This window comes from Populus trichocarpa, chromosome 6, assembly GCF_000002775.5.
Source record: "Populus trichocarpa isolate Nisqually-1 chromosome 6, P.trichocarpa_v4.1, whole genome shotgun sequence".
Classification (NCBI taxonomy): Eukaryota; Viridiplantae; Streptophyta; class Magnoliopsida; order Malpighiales; family Salicaceae; genus Populus; species Populus trichocarpa.
The window spans coordinates 4,703,326-4,712,795 of record NC_037290.2 but is presented as its reverse complement, the minus strand read 5'-3'; the positions used below and the strand labels follow the sequence as shown (position 1 = coordinate 4,712,795).

The following is a 9,470-nucleotide window of genomic DNA, read 5'->3' as shown; positions in this document are numbered from 1 at the left end:
AACCTTGTAAGAGCTAAAATGAAGCATTGTTAAATCAATAGGGACTAAAACATAACTTAACCAAAAAAATCAATCAAAACAACAAAAACACAAAATCAAAAACAAAATCAATCATGCTCCCACACTTACTCCACTAAAATACCCAATTAAAACTCCTTTACTCAGAAACCCATTTTTTAACCTCAATCTAGAAAATATAAGAATAAAAATTAAGTACTTTCCTCTTTCTATCCTTATCTCACATTTGAGTTCTCTCCCTCTTCGCTAACTGTCCTTCTCTGCAAATTCCCAAAAACCCTAGGGCCCTTTCTGTATTTTCAACACTCCCAAAAACTCTAAAAAAAACTTCCTCTTTTTTTTTTTAAAAAATCTCAATTTCCATAAGTTAGGGGTTTTTACATTTCCATACGGTTCAGTCACAATTACACATAGATAGATTAGATTAGATAGCGAGAGTTCAAATAAACCAAAAAAAACACTCAAATCGTGACCGTTAGGTTTTTTTTGGATCTGATCATGGACGCACGAGATTCGACATCGAACCGAGACGTCTCATCGAGCGGCGGCAGCGGCACCACCACCGGCGGTGGAGGAGGAGAAGAGGACCCTATCCTTTCCGTCACTGCCGCGCTTGCCAAAGACGCTTGGTTACACTTTAACTCTCGCCGGTTCAATGAGTGCCTCGAGGTTTTGTATCAGCTAAAGCAGAAAAAGGAAGACGATCCAAAGGTGATAATTTCACAAATAATATAAAGTCACTTAATTTTGTTTGTCGGATTTTATTTGATTAAAAATTAGGTTAACTTCGAGTAAAATGTTGTAATGGACTGTTAATTTTGTGATTTAACTCACTTAATTGAGTTGCTGCTTTTTAATTTTAATATTTTCTAGATTAAGTTAGTTAATTATTAACTCACTTAATTTAGTTGCTACTTTTTATTTTTTAGTATTTTTTTTAGATTAAGTTAGATAATTAACTTGAAAAGCTTAATTTTGCACTTTATTTAGTTAGTTCAAATTAATGACAGTATCTCGGCGGGCACACGAGTGCTGAGGTTAAGCAATGTGTTAGGGTATTTGGAATATGTAATTGATGTGGAAATTTTCTCTTCTTTTCGTTTTTTCTTGTTCCTTTTAAGTTTGTAATCTCTGGGTTATGCTTTATTAGGTACTTCATAATATTGCTATTGCGGAGTATTGTAGAGATGGTTATCCAGATCCGAAGAAGTTGCTTGAAGTGCTTAATAACATTGAGGTATGTTGTTTTTGTTATGTTTTTGTAATATTGGCTGGAGGGAGGGAGTGCTACTAGTTTGGTTTTGGCTCTGTGTGAAGATGGGTTTGTTATTTAATTATCAGAGGATAGTGATTTCAAAAGGGAAAAATTATGTTGCTGAATTGAATTTTACATGTTAGATTTTGAGAGCAAGAGATTTCTAGTGGTGCTGCAGTCTATACATTTAGTTCATTGTGAAAGGATGCTATGTCATTGTGAAAGGATGCTATGTACAGTCATAAGAATCTGTTCCTGCTTTCACAGTAGCAATCACGGGTATAATTCCACAAGTGTTCAGTATTGCAGAGGTCATCTCTGAGGCACACTTGGAGTTGTGGGCATTGGGTAGTTTTATATTATTTCTTTGATAATTTACCTGTGCATATTTTATTGTATTGAAATTCAATGGAGTAATTTGATCTGTCATTTCAGTCTTGTATTAGTATCATACTGTCATTGTTTGTTTCTGTTGATTTCTTGAGCTATATCTGGTCTTCTATCCTGCCATATGTAAGTTGGAAAGCTGTTAACTCAGTAATGTATTTACTAGATTGTATTTCTATCCCATTGAAAACGATCCTGGAATTGCTTACTTGAATCCTAATCATGTTTGCATCGATGTATAGATAGATTTTTTGGGAATGAATTACCATCTCATAATACCCATTTCGGTATCTGTTTCAATCTATTTACAATGTACCACGTGGATGTTTTCCCTACTATGCTGTGTTTGGAATTTTCCTTGAGCTGGTATGATACTAAAAGAAATCCATTCCAACCCATTTCATTTTTCGATACCTCCCTCTTCTTAGCTCCTACCATTTGAATCAATCACTATTCTGCACCGGTACATCAAAAATTCATGTTTGACATAGCTAAAAGATCTCAAATCACCTCCTAACATTCATCTTTGTTATCACCAGCTTCCTATGAATGTACTCGTCTTATTCAATTTTCTGTTTTCATGATAAAATTAGTTCTTGAGTTAGAAATCCAGCCCCTTTTCTATTCATCTGTTTCAATATTGTTATCTTATCTATGTTTATTTTATTCATATGCAGCTTCATTCCAGCACTTAGTATCATATAGATAGCTAGTCTAGCTGTGATTTGAAAGAATTTTTTCTAATAATGAATCTTACAATCACATGGTACTCATGTCACTAATCATATCTTATGTCCTCCTTTGCTGTAGTGCCAAATTAAGAATTACATTGAAGCTCCTTTGTTCTACCCAACATATCAGGACATTCTTCTCTATCCTAGCACTGTGAAAGTTGCAATGCATGTGTTACTTTTTTTCTGCTATGCCTAGGCTAAAACTGTACAGCACTATCTTTATCAGACATATATATTGAATTAAAATTCCCTCCTCCTTGAACACTTGTCATTGAGCTGTGTCATCGATAATCTATCAAATGCGTTGTTTAGAGTGGTAATAACATATGGTGTTTATTTGTATCTTTTGAGTTTTCTCATTAATATTTATATGAGAAGGATAGCCTCCATATTCAATTTCCTGAGTCAGACCTTAATTGGTTTAGAATCTGATGCTTCCACACCTTAATATGTGCCCATTCTGTTTTCCAAGGCTTCATAATATAAAATTCAATACTTAATGGTTTTACAACTTTGGTTATCTCATATTTTTTTTTTTCTATAGATAAGAATTCATAGTGTCCTTTTCTGTCCATCTAAGAGTAAGTGATCCCTATCTATTCATCGGTATTTTCTTTGTCTCCAATGTTTTATAGCTAAAGTAATTCCCACTTCACCTCCCTTCAGGAATTTCAAACTTTTATTTATATTGCTGCTAGACTTGTATCAAAAAATGTTGAAAAAATTTCTTTCTCCTCTTCATGTATTTAGCCTTTTTCAAACCTCTTCTATGAATTTTAACTCTACAATCTAGAATCTTTAGTTTCCTCATAGTTTCTTTCTTAGGCAGCTTACCTTTTTTGATACGTGTCATCATGTTGACTTCTGGATACCATTCCCTTTTATCCAAGTTTGTTTTCTGCATATCTTCATTCTACTATTAGAATTTCTTTAAAGGTTAGTTTTCTAGAAATTTTATCACCAACTGTTTTATGCATCTTGCTATTTTCACTCATATGATGCCTTCAGTAGATATTGTCTAAAAGCTGCTTGCTTCTCTCTTCTCAATGCTGCTGCCTGGTTCTTGGTTTTTTTATTCATTTGTAATTTCTCCATCTTATCTGTTCTATAATGTTCACACCCAATTGACTGATTTGTGTTGAGGGATTTGCCCCTTCCTTGGTATGACATCATAATTATTGCACAAGTTCCTTTAATCTCTTTCTTGTGAGAAGCAGTTTATTTTACTTTTGTTTCATTCATTTTAAAAGATAATCAAATGGATTATGTTTTCATGGGATGGAATGTTAACAGTACTGAGTCATAAGTGAAAGAAAGCTCTAACTTCTCAATTAGCCCCCCTCCTCATTTTCATGTACTGTTTCAAAACCACTTGTTATTGCTTTCCACATTTTTATCAAAAGTTCTCCAATAAACATCTTTTCCTCACAAGTTATCCCTTAATTGGCTGTTGTATTCCTGTATCCATGCCCTCTTTTTAGATTCTGTCCAATGTTGTGGTCCTGAGCAACCTTTCCATGACTGTTCTTGAGGGTTGCACAGCATAATTGAATTTTTTATTGAACATAATTCCATTTTGATGATTTCTCTACTTGTAATTCTTTTCCATAGTTTCTTCAGTCTTCATGACAATCCTGGTGGCCTGCATCCATGAATAGGATTTGCAGGGGAGTTCTATCTTGTTGATATAATTATTATGTTTGATACTGCTATGATGACTACACTGCTATAATGACCACTTACTGAATTGACCTGATATTACCATTTAAGAAGTTCCTGTGTGGTTATTCTCCTTTGATGGATCATAAACGATGAGTCAAAGGTAGCAACAAAGTACATGGCGGTCAAAATGTGGATGATAAAGATAATGCTGAATGGTGTAAAAGGTTTTCTAGTGGGTCTACATAATGGATTTACAAATTTGTTATTGTTCTTAAATCTCATTTTGGAGTCTTTCATTATATCTTCACTTTTTTATTTACTATCATGCAGCTACTGAATGAAGCATAGACATTCTGTTAGAGAATTTTGTTAGTTGTGTGGAAAGGTTTGCTGCACCATGTTTTAGTTCCTTTTGGGGGGTTTGGATTTCTTTCATATTGTGACATTTTCTGTCATCTCATTTGCTGGTGTTGGTTCAGAGGAAAAGCAAAGAGCTTGCTCACACTTCAGGAGAGCAGGTGGAGACTGTTAGCAATCTTGGGAATAAAGGTATTTCAGGGTCTAAAGGAAGTGGTGCAATGACACTCCAAGCATCGGCGACAAACAGCACATCTGTTGTTTACATGGATGAATTTGATCCTACAGTAGCAAGGCTAAATATTGTAGGCTCTATTGATATATATATATTTGTGGTTGAACTATGGATTGCTATTGACTTTTCTTTGCAATCTTGAGTGATATGTTAATTTGTCTCTTATAGGCGATTATTTGGTATCATCTTCACGAATATTCAAAGGCATTATCAGTTCTAGAACCTTTGTATCACAATATTGAACCTATAGAGGAGGTATTTTTTTGTTAAGCTATAATTATTTCTCTCCCTTTGTTGTTTCCTTGTGTTCTGATACTTTACTTTATATGTGCAGAGAACTGCTCTTCATGTTTGCCTTCTGTTGCTAGATGTTGCTCTTGCCTGCCAGGATGCATCTAAATCTGCTGTACGTGCTGACTAAATTAGTGCTTAAATATGTTCATTAATGTATTGCAATACCCATCATAGTTGCTTCATAGATGACATTGTGGTCTTAATATCATGTTTTTTTGCTTCAATTTCTCAATCTTGGTGATTGTATGTTGAGAACAGAATGCTGATGCATGTTGGTAGAGATTCTCAATTAAAGAACTGTCTATGCAATAGTGACAATATGGACTGGACATATTGAAATATTGATATATAAGCAGTTCTTAAAAATAAATCACAAAGGAGTGTCATTCCACCAGCCAAGTGCTGAGAGAGTAGACCACAAATGTTCTTAGAGAAAAAGAAAAGAAAAGAAAAGATCACAATTCTAGCTACTGAAATTTGTCTAAAGAAATTCAAACGAGGAAAGAAAATTAACAGAGAAGAAGCCATCCATGTCTTGAATCGTTGCTTAACCTCTGCATTGGAAGTTCCACCTCTTCAAAAGTGTACATGCCTTGCACACGAATACTCCTTGTCAAACACCATCACCCTCCATGTTCTATTTCTGCTTACTGAAGCTTCCTTTTGATGTGAGCTTGAGCACATGATCAACATGACTACATTTTGAAATGCTGCATGTTTGGTTTCAAAAAATAAATTAGATCTAAGACTCCCTACTTTGGTGTTTATATGAACTGATCCAATGCACTAGGTTTTGACAATCTTTAAAAAGAGAAAACAGTAAATTGATTTCCCTGTGGCTGCACTTTTTACTTCATCCATTGGCGACAATTACATTCTCTGCATTGTATAACTCCTTGAAGTAAACTTGAAATCCTAAAAAGCACATGCTAGTCCCTGCTGGTTATCTGAACCTCTCAGTATTAGCTACCTTGATTCTTTGCTTCTGACAGTTTGTGCAAATTTCCAAATGATATCTTTTTCTTTATATTAAAAGAATCTTTTTCATACCAACTCAATTTTTCACCCTCAATTTGAACCATTTTGTACCAATCTTTAACTTATGGTATTAGGAAATAAGTTTTTGGGCACTTCTTTTGGAGTTCCTCTGATATGTTAAAAGAAATGCCAACGAGCAAAGTGACAACTATGAGAGAGACCTATTTAGCCAAGAAACACAAGTGGGGTTAGACTTAAATATGCATTAAGTTTCTTTTCTATCAAAGTCTAACCCCACTTGTGTGTCTTCTAAACTCCTGACCTCAGGCCTCAAACCTCAGCATTGGCTAAATAGGTCTCTCTCTTAATAGGCTTCAAATAAAATCAGTTTCAATGGTTGGGCTATACAACCAGGAAGGTACTTCCCCTTTCCTTGAGCCCTCTCATCCTAGGCGTGGTAGGAGTTCAATAACTAAGTTAGCTTGTGCCCTCTTCAAAATCTTTCTTTGAGGCTGAGGGAGGAGGCTCAATAGCCTATAATATAGTAAAGAATGTGATCTTACTCAAACTGGTGAAAGGATCTTATAAAGACCCCAAATAAAGAAAAGAGCTGTATGGTGAATGATGTCAATGAAAGAAATGAAGGATGATGGTATATTATAATTTGGTTTTCATCAATCATAATCTTGAATTGCAGTTGTTTAGGTAAAGCATTCTTTAATTTTCTTTCGTAGGTGACTCTGTTTGAATATGATGATTAAGTTAAGCCCCTCAGCATGGGCCCATTATTTCTGCTACATTCTGGTGCCATGTTTTTCACTCAAGATGATCTTAAATTTTCTGGTACTTGTGATTGAAAACCCTAAACCTTGCATTATATTGTAATTTGTAATGGAGTCTTTGTTTTATTGGTGTTTTCTATAGTAATTTCAGTGGAGACTATTGGAAGCCATGCATTGCAATTGCAATCCAGTATGTGGCTTTTCTGCCTTCAAACAAAAATGGCCTTTGTTGTTTGTTTGTACTGCAATGTGTTGTTTGAGTTATTGGCAGTTGAAAAGCTCTTAAACTAGGCATTCTTTATTGACTTATAACTTCTTCACCATTTTCAGGATGTTTTATTATATCTAGAAAAAGCTTTTGGCTTTGGTTGTGTGGGTCAAAGTGAGAATGGGAACACAGCACAGCAACAATCTGCAAGTCTTGTTGCAAAATCTCTGTCTGTTCCTAGCAGTTCATCAGGGATGGATGCTAATTCAGATTTAGCTTCTAGTGAGAATGCTTTGGAAAAGTCTTTATCGAGAACTCTATCTTTATCAGATGAGACACTTGAGTATGAATCGATGTTCTCACTAGACATAAGTGGGCAAGACTTAGCAAGGCCTGCGGGTCTTTCATTTTCAACTGATCTTTCAAGGACCCCGATTGATAGGTCCTTTTCTCCTTCCGAAATGAAGCTTAAGTTGCATCTTTACAAGGTTCAATTTCTACTTCTCACCAGGAATTTGAAACAAGCAAAGCGTGAAGTCAAGCTTGCTATCAACATTGCACGTGTAAGGGACTCGCCAATGGCTCTCCTCTTGAAATCTCAGCTTGAATATGCTCGTAGTAACCACCGTAAGGCCATCAAGTTGTTAATGGCAGCAAGTAATCGGACGGAGATGGGGATTTCTAGCATGTTCAACAACCTTGGGTGCATCTACTATCAGCTTGGGAAATACCATACAGCATCTGTGCTCTTTTCCAAGGCACTGAGTAGTAGTTCATCTCTTCAGAAGGACAAGCCGTGGAAGTTGTTAACTTTCTTACAGGACAAATCTCTCCTCATTGTATATAATTGTGGAGTGCAGCACTTGGCTTGTGGGAAACCCTTACTGGCTGCTCGCTGTTTTGAAAAGGCAAGTTTAGTTTTCTACAACCGGCCTTTATTGTGGCTCCGACTTGCTGAATGCTGTCTGGTGGCTTTGGAGAGGGGTCTTCTAAAAGCTAGTCGAGTTCTATCGGACAAGTCAGATGTTACAGTTCATGTTTTTGGAAAGGGAAAGTGGAGGCATCTTGCAATTGAAAATGGGATTTCAAGAAACGGGTATGTGGATTCTGCTGAAAAGGAAGATATGTTTTTGGGTAGTGACGGCCAACTGAAACTCTCTGTTCCCCTTGCTCGGCAGTGTCTCCTCAATGCTCTGCATTTGCTGGATTACTCTGGATTAAATCATTTGAAGCCTGGCTTGCCTTCTAATTTATCCTTGGATGAAAATGAAATGAGCGAAGCAGGATCTATGAAGAGTTCAAACCACAAGAATTTAACTGGCTCTGATTCCAAAACATCAACTGGAGGCCTGGGTCAGGTTAATGCAAATGGGGATGCAAAAGAACAGAAGGGTGGGACAAGTCAGGAGAGCATGCAGAACTCTATCTCTTTCCATGAAGATATTCGCAGGAGAGAAAATCAGTTGCTCAAGCAAGCACTTCTCGCTAACTTGGCATATGTAGAGTTGGAATTGGAAAATCCTGAGAAGGCCTTGTCAACTGCAAGGTCTCTTCTGGAACTTCCAGTATGTTCGAGAATTTATATTTTTCTGGGTCATTTGTATGCAGCTGAGGCCCTCTGCATGCTGAACAAGCCCAAGGAAGCTGCTGAGCATTTGTCAATTTATTTGTCCGGAGGAAATAATGTGGAGTTGCCTTTTAGCCAGGAAGACTTCGAGCAATGGAGAGTGGAAAAAGCTTTTGATTATGAAGAGATGAATGGAGGATCAGTTGCTACGAAGAATTCTTCCCCAGAAGAATCACAAGGTATTGTGTTCCTCAATCCAGAAGAGGCACGTGGAACCCTTTACACAAATTTTGCAGTCCTGTGTGCAGCACAGGGTGATCTTGAGCGGGCCCACCATTTTGTGACACAAGCATTATCCCTTGTGCCTAATCATCCACAAGCCACTCTGACGGCAGTTTATGTTGATCTTATGCTCTGTAACTCACAAGCAGCGATCGGCAAGTTAAAACAATGTAGCCGAGTGAGATTCCTCCCGAGCGGTGTACAATTGAGTAAGTGTTGACGGCTGTAACATTGGCTTTTTTTCTTCTTGTCTGGCCCACTTCGCAGTTCTAGTTAGCAGGTAGATGAGCAATCCTTTAATAGGATCTGTAACATATATATAGTTCGATTCAGAGAATAAGTTTTCTGTTCATTTTTTGATATCTAGGGTTCATTAATTGGTGCGGCCGAGTGTTTTGGGTAGAGTCGGGTGCCCACCTTTAAAATTTATATTGTGCTCTTCAAGACCAAAAACAGAAAAAAGGAATTATTCATCAATTTCTTTCAGATTTCCATGATGTTTGTCATTCAAGCAATGCGAGATATGGTTTTTGATTGCTATCTGTTGTTCGTGTAATTGCTGCATAGTATAGTATGGTGGAAAATAAAGGATTAATCTCTTCTAAGACTGCCATTTTAAGAGTGATGATTAATCATCTTTTAAGAGCATGTTTAATATTATAAATAGTAATTGTTTTTTTTTATATAGAAATGTATTGAAATAATATTTTT

General features: G+C 36.3%; 1 protein-coding gene across 1 annotated transcript; it reads left to right on the top strand.

Moving 5' to 3' along the window:
- The first annotated feature begins 378 nt into the window (after positions 1-378).
- LOC18099924 (uncharacterized) lies at positions 379-9,299 on the top strand. Its single transcript, XM_006381048.3, has 6 exons — positions 379-729; positions 1,169-1,255; positions 4,536-4,718; positions 4,817-4,903; positions 4,983-5,054; positions 7,033-9,299. Exons 1-6 carry the CDS (start codon positions 517-519, stop codon positions 8,977-8,979), a joined length of 2,589 nt encoding a protein of 862 aa, XP_006381110.3. The 5' UTR covers positions 379-516; the 3' UTR covers positions 8,980-9,299.
- Positions 9,300-9,470: the final 171 nt, after the last annotated feature.

Coding starts and splice junctions, on each gene's coding strand:
- LOC18099924 (XM_006381048.3), top strand. CDS start 517: ATGGACGCACGAGATTCGACATCGAACCGAGACGTCTCATCGAGCGGC. Junction 730..1,168: donor AAAAGGAAGACGATCCAAAG/GTGATAATTTCA, acceptor ATGCTTTATTAG/GTACTTCATAATATTGCTAT. Junction 4,904..4,982: donor ATATTGAACCTATAGAGGAG/GTATTTTTTTGT, acceptor TTATATGTGCAG/AGAACTGCTCTTCATGTTTG.